Source organism: Falco naumanni, chromosome 8 (assembly GCF_017639655.2).
Source record: "Falco naumanni isolate bFalNau1 chromosome 8, bFalNau1.pat, whole genome shotgun sequence".
Lineage (NCBI taxonomy): Eukaryota > Metazoa > Chordata > Aves > Falconiformes > Falconidae > Falco > Falco naumanni.
Genome location: NC_054061.1, coordinates 34,345,842 through 34,362,060, shown reverse-complemented (window position 1 = coordinate 34,362,060; position 16,219 = coordinate 34,345,842). Strand labels below are relative to the sequence as shown.

Genomic DNA, 16,219 nt, shown 5'->3' with positions numbered 1-16,219 from the left:
TCAAGATCATAAGCAGAAAGGGGAATCTGAAAGGTTTAAGTTTTTAGGGGCCTTTGTGTTTTAGTGTAACAGTTGGAAGTGCTTTCCAGTAAACTACAGCACGTAAGGATGTGGACTAGAACAAGTGGTTTTTGTTTTAGAGGTGCCTGATTTTTCTCTTTTATTTTTTTGTCTCTGGAATTTTCCCTAGATGTTGTCATCAGTTCTGATTTGTGTAGAGCAGTGTTAACAAGTCAACTAAAGCAGTCAACCCACAGTACAGGAAATTATTGAAGATGTGTCAGGAGGCAGGATTGACCCAAAGGCTTTTCAGTATCAGGCAGATAGGAAAATCAGAGAGAAAATGGGTCACAGAAGTGGGCTGATGGACATGGGAGCAGCCTGGAACCCTAACCTCCTCCTCCTCCTTCTCCTTTTCTTTCTTGACCATTTCCTCCCAGGCAAATGCTGAATGACTTAACAAAGTTAATAGTTTACAATCCGTAGAGGACCTGCACTATCTCCCACCAAAACACATCTGCCATCAGGACAGACTGCCGTTGTGCTGTGTAAAGAGTTTGAAGCCATTAAGATGGATTTGCAGAAGTGCCTCAGTTTCCCAGGAAATGTCTCCTTGACTTTTCAGTATTCTTAGTTACTACATAGTCTCTCTATGTATTTATACGCATGTCACAGCAGTGCTTTCAAAATCCAGCTATGAAGAAAAAAATACTCTAAAGTACAAAGCAGCGCATGTAAGCAATGAAATTGCGTTTTGGTGAAGATTAAAGGGGTGTGCAGCCTTTCCTTTGGTGAAAGGGGTGTGCAGTGTTTATGCACTGCTGCTGTTTTTCTTGTGAGCTAAAAGGGTGAGTGCAGTTCATGAGAGGGTTCATGCCAGCCTCCTAAGAGGGCATTTGTTCAGTACTGACTTAAAAGTAACACAGCCATTTGTTCTTTGTTGTAAAATACTGGTAAGCAACAGTAGCGTAAGTGTAATTGGAGCTTGTGAAAAACTGATCTCTGCTCTGTTCTGTTCCTATCCAGCAATAATAGCAGGATGAACTTATTTGCTTTTGCTAGCATTGTACAGGCTTGGCTGAAGCGTGTCCATTCCTTTCTTCCCTGCATCTAAGCAAAAAATAGTGTCCTGAGTTTTTGCTTATGAACAACCTCTTTATGCTGTGTTTGAAAAAAGTAATTTGTTACAGATATGCAGGTACTTTCCTTTTCAAAGCCTTACTTAGTATTGGTATTTTGAGAGCAATTTAGATTAATCGTAGACAATAAACATGGCTTCTGAATTAAGAGCACTCACATCTGAATCTTGAATCAAGAGAGCAGTTCTTGCTCCCCTTCTGTGGCGGCTTCTGAAATGTTTGAGTAAATATTGTGTATGTTTAAGCAAGGGAAGGACTGGTCTTTTGTTCAGTGCTGTGGTGGTGCAAACAAGTATCAGTCCAGCTCCCACACAAAGCTGTCTGGTTCTTGTGTGCTGTGCCTGTAAAACTCCTCTGGGGTTGCTAGTTTGTGGTGAGCAGGAGGAAGGTCTCCAGGAAGGCCAGCAGCAGTCATCCTAGCCTGGGACTGGACCCCTGTTCTCCATAAGTGGAAGATGGGTAGCCTGTGGGACTTGCTTCTCTTCCCCTCCCATGTGTTCCTGGTGGCTTGGCTCTAACACAGGCAATTCCCGAACACTTACAAACACGCCTGGCGACTTCCTTTCCAACTCCAACCTCTTTCTGTTCACAGCTGTGCTGTCTTTATTCCTGTGTCCAAATGTAGCTGGTATCTGTGGCAACAGCAGTAATAACCCACAATAAGGTACAGCAGCAGAGAAATGGTTTGTCTGTTTGTGGTTGGCGACCTTAAAATGCTCTTAAGGGACTGGCGGTAGAGAAAAGCCCTCTGCACCGTGGTCCCTATGTGGGATGTTTTGTAACTGTAAGGATACACTTAAACTGCTTGAAGTCATGGACTTTAAACACCTGCTTAAGTTTGTGTATCTGACTCATGGTCTAGAGATGCTTTGTCCTGCTCTTCATAGAACAGGAGAACCCTTGTCTAGAATTATTTTTAATACTAATTTTCCACTGATTTATCTTGTGTCTTGAGTTGTTGCAGTATCTTATTTATAACTAATGTTTGTGCTGGTTTTTCTTTTCTATATTGAACAGGGTGTCCCCACTGTAAAAATGCCATTCCACATTTTACAACCGCTGCTGAAATCTTTAAAGAAGATCGAAAGGTAACTTGCTGTTAAGTATTTCTGAGATATTTGAGAATATTTTCCACCATTTGTACTTTTTAGGCTTTGATTATTGATAAAGGTGGTAGGGGCTTGTGGATAAAATTGCTGTTACTCTTAATAGAAATGTATCTGCATTTTAGGGGTTGTATCTTCTTTTGGTCAAACTGAGCTACACTTTTAACCTGTTTTGCTTTCCTTAATCTGTTGTCTTTTTTGTTTAATTCTTTGTTTAAGAGTTCTTTTCTATGAAGCAAAACACATTCTTTCTTACTGAAAGATCAATAAAAGGTAATTTACATCATCTCCATTCTCCTTCAACTTTTGTCAGCCATTGAGGTGCATGTGGAAAACCCACAGTCCTGTAGCACTCAATCATGTAACTAATCTTTCTTTGCATAGCATAAATGTAATAGATTTCTGTAAGTTGGTTGACTTGAGTCCAGAATGTCAGGCCCTTCTAGGACCCTCATGCTTCTGCCTTGAAAACACATCTGATGACTGAAACACACCAGTTAATGTCCTTGCATCAGCTGAACCATTTTAACTTGACTGTTTGCATATCTGGGATTAAAAAAAACCCAACACCTGAGCCACTGAATTTAACCAGATAACTAGTTAAAAACTTTATCTCTGAGTGAACTGTATTTCATTCAGATCTCTGAGTTTGTTCCAACTGCATGATTGCTTTATGTTTAGGTGTGGCATGGAAAAGATTTGGCAATTTAATAGGGAAACAGCTTTCTGTAGCTTCCTGAGGCGGGGAAGTGGAGAGGGAGATGCTGACCTCTTCTTACTGGGATCCAGTGACAGGACACACGGGAATGGTTCAAAGCTGCGCCAGGGCGGGTTTAGACTTGGACATTAGGAAGCATTTCTTTACCAAGAGGCTTCCCAGAGGAGTGGTCGATGCCCCAAGCCTGTTGGTGTTTAAGAGGTGTTTGGGCAACGCCCTTAACAATGTGTGTTAACTTCTGGTCAGCCCTGAAGGGGTCAGGCAGCTGGACTAGGTGATCATTGCAGGTCCCTTCTAACTGAAATAGTCCAGTCTATAGTCTATTCTAAATGAAGAGGTGATTTTGTAACAGTTACACCCCTGTTAATCAGCCTGCTACTGTAACAGGAGAATTTGTCATGTTTTTTTTCTTTTCCTCTCATCTTTTCTGTAACTCACAGAAGATGCATCAGATTGACAAGTAACAGATCATTCTTGTATCACTGACTGCATATAATTAGAAGTCCATCACTTATGCCCTCTGGCACATACAAGCTTTAGAGGAATGCAGCTTTCGGTTCTCTCACTGCTATAAATGTGTGCTCAGATGCCTTTTGGTGACTTGTTTGTTTCCAAAATCTCTGAGAAAGTGTCCTTGTTTTCCCACTTTTCTGGTAGTTCCCAATGAAACCTCTCTTTCCTAAACTCATTAAAATTTCAGTCAGAGGAGATGAAGCAAATGTACCCAACAATGTGAAACTTGCTTATTAGAGCCCTAGGATGTATTACCAAGCAATCTGTATCATGGTGCAGTCGATGGGACATTGTGATGGCAGTAAATGCAGGCCTGTGAAGCTTTCCATTCAGACTGCAGCTTATGAAGGGACTCCAAGAGCACAGCAGTGATTGACGGTTGCAACTCTTGACTTCAGTTTAAGGCTGAAGTGGGGAGGTATAAAATGTAATGAGTTGGAACAGGAGAGCCAGTAGGGAATATTAAGGCTGGTGCAGTTTCAAAGAGGTGTGTGCAGTTAGGGAAAACAATGTTATTCCACCCCAGTGACTTATGAAAGTGCCAGGGATTGATTATCTGGGGAGCCCTATTCAATTGTGTACAGCCGTAACCTGCCAAGGTGCTTCTTGCTGCCAGTTGGTGTCCTTGTGGAAAAGAAAATAAACCTGTTTTAAGACTTCAGAAGGGCACGTGGGTGTTGCCACAAGCAGCACTGGGCATATTCCTGTGTTTCAAACAGGGCTGAGCCTTCAAACTAATTCATAGTTCTTTAGGGTTTCAAACTTCTGTAAAATTACTGCTTAAGAGGGAAGAAGTATTTCTTCTTTGAAAAACAGAGAAAAATTTCTAATTTTCTTTTTTAGTCTGTAGTAGTGTTAGGGTTTTTTCCCCCTGGAGGAAGGTTTTTTTCACTTTAACAGAGTATGATAGCATTTAAGCTGTATCTTCTTTTCAGTAAGGGTGGTCCTTCAATTAAACGTTTAATTCTGCAAAAGCCACAGGACAATCAAAACCATTCCAGCCTTGAATTGCTTATAAATGATATCTTAAAAGGTATCCTTTGGGAGACTTTGAGTCTTTACATTGGAATTTTGAAGATGAGCAGAGCTTGAGGCTGTGAAATACGTGTCTTTGGCTTTGCAAATTCACTGTATGGAGGAGGGGGGTTGGGGGGGGCTCCTGCGCCCCACCCCCCTGGGGCTGTGTGTAATGCTATGTACTTTTTCATCATCTGCACTGCTGGAGTTGGAGTTTGAAAACACAAGACTGGGAACTTGGCCCCGAATGTCAGTTCTTGTTGACCACATCACTGCTGGTGGTTTTAGTAGAAACCCTGAGCCTGCTCGCTTGCCTAGGGCAGTCGTGTGGCTATTGCAAACCACGGCTCTGGGTGTGACCCGTAAACCAGAGCCTCTGCATCTTTCCATGTACCTGGGGAAATTCAGTGACAGTAAGACCAGCTCAGTGCAGAGGCTAGTCCAGTGAAGCAGTTCACATACGGCTTTCAGTTATTTAAAAAGGGAAAAAAAAAAAAAAAAGGCCATCTGGAGCATTCTTGCCTTGGGGCGCTGTGGTCTTTGCATACAGCTGCCAGGGGAAAGCCTTTGGCCTCTGCTCCACAGCTCGAGTTTTGGCAGTGACCAGACTATGTCAGAAAATGCAAATGTGAGGATTGTCACTTAGCTGAACAGATTGAAGAGCAGGAAGGCATGTTCACTAACTACTCCAGAGACTCTTGAAAGGGCAACAGCTGAATCTTAAAAAAATCTGCATTCTTCTTTTTGGCTGATCCTTCTAGCTGAACTTTAGGATCTGATTTGTGATGCTCCAGCTTGGATTTGCTGAAGGAAAGCTCCTGACTCCTCAAGGCCTCTCAGTAACAAATCTCTGGAACACACCCGAAGGGGCTGCTGGTTGACCAGGCTTCTCCATTTTCACTAGACTGTTTCTGTACAAATGCACTGACCTAAATGAGAGCGCTGCGACTGGGTGCTAGGGAGTCTGTGCAGAAACAGCTGTGGTGGAGATTGCTGGAAAGGGTGCAGCTGATGGGGTGGGTCGGGGTGCTCGCGGGGAGCTGTGAGACACCAGTGAAACTGTTGAGTCCCAATGTGTATTGTGAACCATGGTTTGAACCATGGTTTAAAATCATTATACCAACCAAATCACTGTACAGATTTATCCAAACGAGTTAATATTTTAATTTGGCCAAGAATTTGATCTGTTTGCTTAAAAAGCATGTGTTGAGTTTCTTTTTAATTAGACTCATTAAATATGGTGATGTTAGCACTGTACATCATGGTGCCTTCTAATGGGTCTTCCCTTTGCAAACAGGTCTGCTTTGTGAACAGCTGATGAATTGCAGCTATAGTAATGCTGCTATGGCACATCAGGGCAGCTAATAATGAATCTGCCATTTGCAAGGCCTTTTACATTAAGAACAGTAGCTGAATTGCAACAAGCTTTAGCAGGCCAGCTGCTAACTGCTGTTAGGATCCAGAACAGGTAATATAAACAGAAACCTATGGAGTAATCATAGAGAGGTATGCGCATCTGTCTTATTCGTAGGTGCTTTTAAGACATCTGGCAACAGCAGACTTTTTTTTTTTACTACTTCTTCTTCCTAATAATCAGATAATGGTCATCTGGAATTGACTGTACTTTAAAAATGTTGCTTGGAAGCATTCTTTTCCATGTTGCAATTTTACTTTTATTTTAATTTTTGGGAGGATTGTGATAATTTTGCTAAGCTTATCATATATCATTCCTCTTCAAATCAATATTCAGTTAGTTATTCACTTCCATTTTCATAACAAAAGTCAATATTAGCTCCAGCAGAGATTTATTTCCTTGAATCAATAAGCCAGTGTGTGGCAGTACATATTTTAACAGGAGAGCAACTGGGATTGCAGGAGGTATTTTTACTGTATCATCATACAGTGACTGGGAGACAAACTGTTAAAATGAAAGTGGTTTAAGAACAGAAAGGAGGAGTTACTTGGAGGGTCAAGAGATCCCACTTCCAATTTTCTACACATCTCTTTGAACCACTGGATGTAATTGTGTTCCTTACCTGCAAGATCCCTCTAGAGCAAAAAGTTGTTTTGTAATTCTGTTGGAAGAGAACTGTGATTCCTGACGTATGATTAGATGATACTGCAAGTACTTCTTTTTTCCTTCCAGCACTTCCATAGTAAAAAAAATAAGGCATCATCCTTCTGTTACAGTTGAGGCACATGGAGATCTATGGTCCCATTTTCAGCATAGCTCCACTTCTATTTAAGCACCTAAATTAAAAGCCTGATTTTTGCAACAGCTCAGTGTTTGTGATCAGACCACTTAATCTGAACAATGTGCCATGCTCTGTTTCCTTTTTGAAGAGCTCTTCAGAGCTGGTCATACGTTGCTCACATTCTAATGCAGTGCGGAGTGAAGTTTGCAACTCTGTAGATAAGCTCCCACTTCTTTGGTAAAACCATGGAACATTGCTGTGGGACTTTCCTTTTCAGATAAGGGTATGTTCCAGTCCCAGGTGTTGCTGGAGTTGTGTTAAAGTATGCTGACTATGTAATAAAGGAGAAATGAATGCTAATGTGGGTTTTTGGGGGGTATTTTTGGTTTTTTATTTTTATTTTTATTATTATGCATGCTAACCTGGTATTGTTAATTGTTATAAGCTGCATACCAGTTGCGAGGAACTACCGATAACATTGAGAAAGCTGGATGTACTCCAAGGAACTTCCTCTGAGGTCCACAGTCTCTGATTGATTATCTTTTCATTTGATCACTGTTCTTCTGTTCCTGCTACAGCTACTGAACAGGATGGTGATAAACCTGAAAGGCATTGCCTCTGGAGAGAAAACTTGTATATAATGATGTATCGTCAATATCTAAGGCAGCACAGCTTTGGGTTATGGAGTAACCCAACGGAGTTTTATGTTTGTGGCAGGTATAGCACTTGGGGTTTTTTCTTCCTGAAATGTTTTTTTCAGTGGATTTTTCCCTCTGGTTAGAGGAAAATTAGGAAAGCTGAAGAAATTAAATTTTAGCCCTAACAATAAAAATCTACATAAAATCAATCTTGTCTTCTGAAAGCTGTTACGCTGGCTTCTTCTGAAAGCTGTTACACTGGGTTTTTCCATAATGGACAGATGTACACACACACACACAAAAGTCTTACACCAGCATTAGGAGAGTTGCTCTCCCAGATTTTTAGAGGTGTTTTTCCCTCTTGATGAGAGGGAGCTCATGAGAGGTGATGTCAAGCATCTGGATACGTATCAGGGACATCTTTTGCTTACCCTGTCTCAAATTTCTGGTTCAATAAAGTTAGTGTTTTTACGAGGCAGAGAATAATAATCTTGCTAACCTGTGCTTTCTAGTGAACTTCCATGTAAGTTGTTGCTGGCAGTCCAATATGAAGATGATTTCTGAGAGTAACATCCTCCAGAATTCTTGAACTACATTTTTGTAGAGATTTGTTGGGTGGTTTTTTTTTTTTTTTCCTGACTCAGTTTTCTGCCGCAGCAATGTAGAACTGGTTGTTGCTATGAGGATGGAGAATGAGAGGAAAACCTCCCTGCAGTGTATCACTACTCACCTGAGCCAGGACTGAAGTGAAGCCTTCTCTTTGTGGGCTGCATCTTTTTGTGTGCAGCCTTTCAATATAGTCATGAAGTAGTTCACCCTAACTGAAAACTGCCTGTAGGACACTCTTGTAGCAGAAATGGAATTTAATACTCACGGGCCATGAAAACACAAACAGAATGAAGCAAAGGGGATGGGTGCTGCTTGCTGAAATTCTGATATGTCTCAGAGTTCAGCTGTCTGAAGTTGTCAGGATTGAGACTGAAAACTGGTCTTCAGTCCAGAAGTGCATTTTGCTACAAGTGTTGTTCAGCATTACTTTTCTCTTCTTGCAGTGCACTATATTTGATCTTCCGGTGTGAGACAGGCAAGACAATTAGGACTGTGATGCTATGGTAATGAGTGCATAGAGATGGTAGCAACCCCCTATATTTAGGCTGCTTTAACATTTCCACTCTAAAGTAATCACTCAAGCTCTCCTAAGTACTCTTACTCAGCTACTGTTGGCAGCAGGCGTTTGAAATGCAGACTTGGATAAAGTCTTGGGAATTAGATGTCTCTCTATGAAGTTTTGCTCAGGTCTGTATGAGTTACAAGGCTTCTGAAAATTGCTGTTTCACTTCTCTTACTGGCTGTAAAAATAACCAGATGGGAATAGAAGTTCTGAAGAGTTGGGCTCAAAATGGCATTTGCAGGAGCAGTGGCGAGTCTGTGGAGCTGTGTGGGAGCTTGCATCAGGAACATTTCAGAGAATGACAGACCATGGATGTGTCCTCCAAACACTACTCCAGATGTACGTGTCCCTTCCCATTAGACCTGTTAGGTTAGGTGTAGCGTTAGGCCAACGTGACTGTTGTGGCCGGACTTAGACTGGGATCTTTGTGCATTATGTTGGTGCACAACAAATGCACAGATGGACCAAGTTAGATTTCCGTGTGCAGTAGAGGAGGGCTGTATCTCAAGCAGGCTACTAAGCATTTCTTTCAGAAGCCACCTCCTTATAGTCCATCAGTCATCTGGTTTGAGGCAACAAGTTAAGATGTCCTGAACAAGGTTAACAGTAGCTTATATAGCATTGTGTTCCTCCACTGCACCCTCTCCTCGTTGAGGGCTGTTCTCACAAAAGCCTTTTGTAAATGAAATTGGGCTCTTTGTTCCAACCAAGGCCAGTCTAGATGTTTCCAGAGAGGTACAGATAAAGAGGGCTTCTCTTCTTCCAGTGGACTAAAATCTAATTTTCTTAATCTCTGAGACACTATCTAGGGACAAATGAGTCATCGTCAGTCACAGGTTTCATGCCTCAGACCAGCTACTAAGATCTGGATGCATGCAGGTATACCTTCCCTGTTGTCTGGCTGTAATCTCTCCCTGTGTGATACTTAGAGCAGTGAGAAAAAAACAGGTTTATTTATTCTTCCTGTTTTCAGGGAAGCAGGACTTCCAGTGTTCTTTCTACATTAATACCATGATGTGAAATAAATATTTGTTTCCATTGTAAGCTTTCCTTTGCACAGAAGTAGCCAACAGGGCTCTAAATTTTGGCTGGCTGCTAAGGTCAGGAAGGCATAAATACTCAGATGAAATTCTTTTGCAGTGTGTTATTCCTAACCTTTCATTTTAACTGGCCCTGAATGAGTAGGAGTCTTTCTGTTTACAAAAAGGAAAAAAAAAAAAAAAGTGTGACATACGTGATTTTAACAACTCTGAAGAGTTCTGTTTCTGTAATAGCCTTATTAATGTTTAAAATGAGAAAACAGAAACCAAATATTTAAGGTAACAACACTGCTCACTTTATATAGTGCTTTCCATCTGAAGATAGACCCAAGGAAAATCTTACCGAGTATTGTTTTGTCAGGCTTTCAAAGACAAAATAAAACAAGCAAATTAACTGGAATTGGCTTTGCCAATCTCTTTAATTACTGCTAGGATAATGAGATCAGGTTTTCTCATTTTGACAGTGTCACCATGAAACTGGAGGGCATTGTGGAATATTAAGTGATCTTTTAATTATGGATTAACAGTTCAGCTGCAACCCTGAAGTCACGCAAGCAAAAGGTGTTTTGATCCGATTGTTTGAAGGAGGCTGGTGGAATGGAAATCTCAAGTTGAGATGTGTCTGCTGTGAAATTAGCACTTGATATATGGTAACCCACAACTGCAAAAATCCTTCCTCTAATTTGTTTGGGTTTTTACATAGCTTGTACTTTAGCCTCCTTGCTCTTCAGCAGAGCATGTACCGGGGCTGTGAAGGCAAGCCTGCGTGAGCAGCCGTGGAGGTTCAGAGCCAGAACTGCTGCTCGCGGGAACAGTCAGTGTGAAATCACAGCAGAGGGTTTGGCTGCCTTCAGTAGAAGCCTACGAATTATATTTTGTTTCAACATCAGAAAGGTTAAGTACAGCATCTCCTCAATACTTCACAGATTTGGGTTTCAAATGTCAAATGCTCTAAACTGCGGTTAGTCTGAGCCGATGCTCTAAGGCTGTGAGGTTGTGCTTCTGTGCTCTGCCTGTGCTGCAGCAGGCAGGGACGGAGGGTGTTGCTCTGCTGCCAACAGGCTGAGAGCACGGCAGGCTGTTCAGGGTTTGTTTGTGTGACAGTAGCATCTAGAGGTTTTGAAAGGAATTAAAGGCCACTTTGCTAATGGCTGCACATAACATACAGTCCCTATCTTGAAGGATAGTCTGAAAAAAAAAAAAGACGGGGAAGAAAACATCACCCCAGGCTGAGATTGCAAGTAAGCAACCTTCTTCTCTGTGTGCATTACTTGGTAGAGAGTGCTCTGGCCTCTCACCTGTCCCCATTTGACCCTGGGAGAACTGAATGGAGTTTACAGAAGCTATTTGGGGTAGAAGTCATAAATCTATTAATAGCCTGCATAAGTGATTAGCCATGTTTGTCCAAGGACAGGAGAGGTAACTTTTCAGAGTATTAGCCATGCCACAGGAAGGAGGCTGGATGAAGTGGGTTGTTCCTGTTCATCAAAGTCACCCTGTCACCGTTCATCACTTAAAACCAAAGTGCAGGAAAAATACTGCAGCGGGACAGAGCTGTGACTGCGGTGCTTGGATTTGGTTTTACCAACACAGTCTCTGGATTCCCCATTTGGAGTGTAAGGCAGTGCTCAGTGGGGAGGCTGGGAAGGTGATTCTCTGCTCTGCGAGTTGATCGCGCCTTGCAGCTGCGTTGGTCAGGTGCTGTGCGAGCAGCGCAGCACTTCAGTGGGAGGGAGCAGGCTTTTGCTCTTCCATTCCATTCGCATGGCTTGACCTGATGACCACCCTCTGATCTTCCTCCACAGCACAGCTGTTACAAAAGCCGTTGCATTTTTGGCAGAAGACTTGGGTCTTTTTCTAATGTTAAGTCTAAGCTGCAGCAGCATAACTATGAAGTAGGCTTGCTTTGTTTTCTCCTGCCTCATGCTGGTCTTTTGCATTTCAGATCGCCTATGCCGCAGTGGACTGTGCCAAAGGACAGAATCACGACCTGTGTAAGCAGGAGGGGGTTGATGGCTACCCCACCTTCAACTATTACAACTATGGGAAATTTATGGAAAAATATACTGGAGAAAGAAGGGTAAGTGGAAGCAAGGGTCATCACCTGATACAGGGAGGAAGGTCTCCTCTGCCAGTACTGCCTTGCAAATTAAAACTGCAGAGTAAAATTTTACCATGCTGGAAGGATGCTTAACTTCCCCTGTTACTGTCTTACATGGATGAATCATTGTGCACCACACCCCTGTACATCTCTGCATTAGGGACGTACTTGGTCTATTTTAGGAATGTGAGGAGTGGAAGGAGGAGTAGATTTGGTAATGCTTTGTTGTATGGTTTATTCTTTAAGCCAAAGTCTGCAAGTGAATTTAGACTGAGTGGAAGTGAAGAGTTTATTGCATGGGCTGCTGCTAGGTGCAGAAATGCCAGAAAATACAGAACTGACTCCTATGAGTTCTGGATCGCACGTATACTGCAAATGTGTTATGGGTCTACCAGGCTGCCAAACGGTGACAGACCATTGGTTTTATAGCAGGGACAAAGCTGTCCTTTGGAGACTGGGGGAAACTAAATATCTCATTAGCCCTGAGTCAGATTCACTCCTGGAGCTCAGGATGGAAGGACAAGTTGTGCCATGTAGCCCATGGGCTGAAGTTTCATTCTTTTGTCCTGCTGTGGCCAGCTAATTATATACTATGAGTACAAGGGACAGAAATGGCATAATGCCTTCTGTGGTTGTAAAGTGACTGAAAATAAGGGAACAATCCAATTATTTCTGTGTGTTCTTTGTCATAACCTCCTAGAGGGAGGTTATGCCTCAGCAGTGATTGATTGCCTGGAGAAGCTAGGGTCTGCAAGAACAACTGGGGGGTTTCAAGCCATCCAGTGATGCTGATAAAAGAGCCTTGCCTGAAAATTATTGCTGCTATTACAGCTCACCAAATTATAAAGAATCATGAAGAAAAAAGCCAAATTCTGAGGTCCTTTTTCAGTCAGGTTCTTAGCGAAGTCTTCATGGAGCTTCCAGTTTTCTCCAGCATTAGGACCCCAGTAACTACCATTTATTGGTGCTGATCCAGGCATTGTTATGGATACTGTGTTTAGTTCCAGTTGTGGAGCTTTTCTTAAAGATGGGTGCAGTAGCCAATAATTAGGTAGAATTTCAGCTGCAATTTTTGTATTTCTAACCCATACTTATAGAAATGATATATGAAAGGAAGGATCTGTGGTGGCTGATGAAAAGAATTTAGCAAGGCAGGAGTGCTGTGAGGCCACAGCAGTTGAGTGATGATTCTCCCTATGCTGTAAAGTTGACTGACTAATTCCTTATGTGCAGCCAACCCTTTCTTGAGTAGAATTAAATCACCCAACAGGATCATCACAGTCTCTCTGCTGCTGGCAACTGTGTTGCCCCTCCACCTCTCCTGGGGCCTGTGGTCTTCTGCTTGTGCAGCATCGAATTGGGTTTTATTATCTCCTATGATGGTAACACTGGAGGCAGTGCCTAGCACAGTGCCTTCCATGGAGTTTCCAGGTCTGTTCAGAAACCTGTTTCAGTAACAAGAGATTGCACTGTGAAAGGGTGAAAGGACTTCTCATCAGCATGACTACACCTTTTGAACCACCTTGGCCAACCACCTCCTACTTTGCAAAAGAAGTCTGAGGAGAGAGCAGCGGGAGCCAGGGGACGTGCTTTCTGTTCCTGATTCGGGCACTAAATCAGTGGATGTCCGTGAGCATGTGGTCCAGCTGATGTATCATCATTTCACATGGTCAGGGAAGAAAAGAGGCAACGTCAGCTGCCATGGGAGCAACTTGACATGCTGCAGCAGGAACCGTGCCCAGCAGAGCAGGAGCTCTCAGCTCTTGGCCACCCTGCACTGGAGCGAGCGCTGGCTATGGGGTAGAGCGTGACCCCCAGCGGTAGCCTGTAAGGGGTCCTCCACACCTCCAAGGGAATTGAGAGTTCCAGAGTAGAGATTTTTAGGGCATTTCATCCCAGGCAAGGAAAAGTCAGGACACCCTGTGACTCACGTGTACTTTAAATGACTTTCAGACACACAGCTTTGAAAACCAGTGTCCTTTCATGGGGGCTGTTCGTTGCCACATGTCTCCAGATGACGTATGGCCACAACTTGTCTCTTTTTTTTTTTCTTTTTTTTTTTTTCAATGGAAGAACAGTGAATAGTTTTAGAAGAGTGTTCTTTTGTTCAGCCTTCTCAAAAGCTTCCAGGCTTTGGGTTTGGTTTGGTTTTGTTGTTGCTCCACATTGTTTTTAAGTCAGACTTTGACTTCTGTAAGTTGTTCCCTACATCTTTGTACTTTCCCTCTTTACCACCAGTTTTGACTGGTGTGTTTTGGGCTTGCTTAAAAGTAAAAATGGTCACATTGGGTGGGATCAGTGTTACTTGCCCAGATGTCTATAGTGTTGGTGTACCAGTAGACAGTGTGTTCAAACCTCCACCTATCTGAGCCTTTTGAAATGCCTGCAAGTTGTGTTCAGAGCTGTCCTTGGAAAAGGAAACTGCTGGCATCCAACAGCCTTTGATGATCAGAAATCAGAAGTTGCTGAAATACAGAGGTTGGCATCTAAGCATCCAGGTTTGAAATTGTTTGACAGTAATTTTGATAGTAACTTGAAAAAATGTAATTCCCAATGTCTGAATGTGTGGAAGAGGAGAAAGATCATGAGCAAAACTTAAGGGATGATGAATAGTGGCAAATGTGTGTATAGCCAACAAATGATCTACTAACTACTTTCAAAATGACACATGTAGCATACAAAGGCAGCTTAAAAATGTCTTTTGAGTGTTTTCTACAAAAAGACATCAATGGCACTTGTAGGGACAGATTTTACCTGGTCCTGTGAGATTTAGGGCCTTTTTCTCTGTGTCCTATCCCTTCAAAGTTTGACATACGGAGTCTGCATGGATATTTTCCCCTGGCATTGCAGTGGAGCAGCACTGGACCAGAGCACTGCAGGATGAGGCAGCACAGAAGCAATAACTGCTCCTTTAGTTTATATTCTGCTGTGGGATACAGAAACTAGAAGTGTTCTTGACACATTGTTTTGGTTTGTTTGTAAAAATACGATCCATATTTTTCTTTCTTCAAAATCAGGAGTCTGGATTCACCACTTTCATGCGAACCCTGAGAGAAAGAGACCATGAAAGAGTAGGAAAGAAGAAGGATGAATTGTAGTTTCTGCCTCAAAAGAAGCTTTCCGCTGCACTGTGAATGGTTCCAGGTCTTTTATTAATGCACCTGAGACTTCACATATTCTCAAGACAGAGACTTTTTTTTTATAAACAGCCATGGTCATTTTGTACAATTTTGAAATAAAGTGAAACCACTTGATTTTTAAAAGGAAAATAAATTAGAATGTTGCCATAATGTTTTAAAGAAAACTTAGCATTTTCTCTCATGTTGGGAGACTATGCCCACTGACACTCCTATGCAATATTTTTGTAGTCTGTAGTGTGTCTGTAGGTGATGTTGTTTGATAGGGTGATTTATTTTTTTTTAAGGTATTGCAGTACATGTCAAAAACAAAGGGGAGGGAACACATTTTTTGGTTTGTTTGCTTGATTGTTTGTTTTTTGGTTTTGTTTTTTTTTTTAAACCAGTGAAGGAAAATGGGACTTGTAAGACACGGATTTATCCAAGTGCAGTTTTACATTCTTGTGAAATACGGTTACATGTTCTTTAGTGAGATTTGGGGGAACAATTTTAAGGTGCTCAGGGATAAATAAGATATCTGAGTTAATGAAGACATTTACATTGACCAGTCCAGATCTGTTGATTTCATTTAAATCTCTCTGGTCTTTAAATCAGGACTGTTTACATACTGTTAGAATGTATTGAGTGAATTAAGCTAAGTATCAAAAATCAGCAGAACACAAGTAAAATTGAACTAAACTCTCCTTTTCTGGCATCAGTATTGTCAAATGCATCTGAGAGTTATGGCAGGAGTGATTATCTTATAGGGGTATACAGTTACCCTTATAGGGTATTCAGATTATGATCGGGCCATATCAAATGCATGTTGGAAAATGTTACGTTCAACTGTTCTGATAAATGCATAGTACTTCTGATACTGCAGTAATTATGTATATTACATGTTTACATACCAAAAGTTTATCTGCATTTATATTTGGGATTTTTCCTTTTTGCTCTTTAAGGAGTTGCATAAACAATCTCTGACAAAATCATCAGTCTAAAAACCTGTATTGGCAGCAGTTGAAATGTGTTGCACTTTTGATGCTTAAAAAAAAAAAAAAGCCGTTGATCTGGAGGTACTTATGTCTTCAGAGGAGGGGAGAGGGAGGGGCAGGAAGTTGTGATTCACTTTGAACTGAAAATAAATTTTAAAAAAGACAAATATTTTTATCATTAATCAGCCTTGTTCAGCTTCTTCCCCGCTGAGTGAACGACCGTAGGTGGTGGTGGTTTAGGAAGAGCCAGTGCATGCTGGATGGGTGCCTGCCACCCCTTTGCTGGGGACAGCCTGGTGTCCAGGGGTGCTGGGCCGTATGGCAGGGTGCTCAGCGGGGTGAGGCTTGGCCTCCATCTGCCTTGGAACTCTGTGGGTGGGCAAAACACCTTTTTTACAGTGAAGACCTATGCCCTGGGTCTGAAGTCTTCCTCTTGCTCCTCAGTGTGCCCATCCTGTTTCTTCTGCTAG

General features: G+C 42.0%; 1 protein-coding gene across 1 annotated transcript in view; it reads left to right on the top strand.

Moving 5' to 3' along the window:
- Positions 1-15,916, top strand: part of PDIA5 (protein disulfide isomerase family A member 5) — a 101,506-nt gene extending 85,590 nt beyond the window's left edge. Inside the window, exons 15-17 of the mRNA XM_040603274.1 lie at positions 2,157-2,227; positions 11,483-11,617; positions 14,656-15,916. Coding sequence (XP_040459208.1) covers positions 2,157-2,227; positions 11,483-11,617; positions 14,656-14,736 — 287 coding nt within the window. The 3' untranslated portion in view covers positions 14,737-15,916. The remainder of the gene's footprint in view (positions 1-2,156; positions 2,228-11,482; positions 11,618-14,655) is intronic.
- Positions 15,917-16,219: the final 303 nt, after the last annotated feature.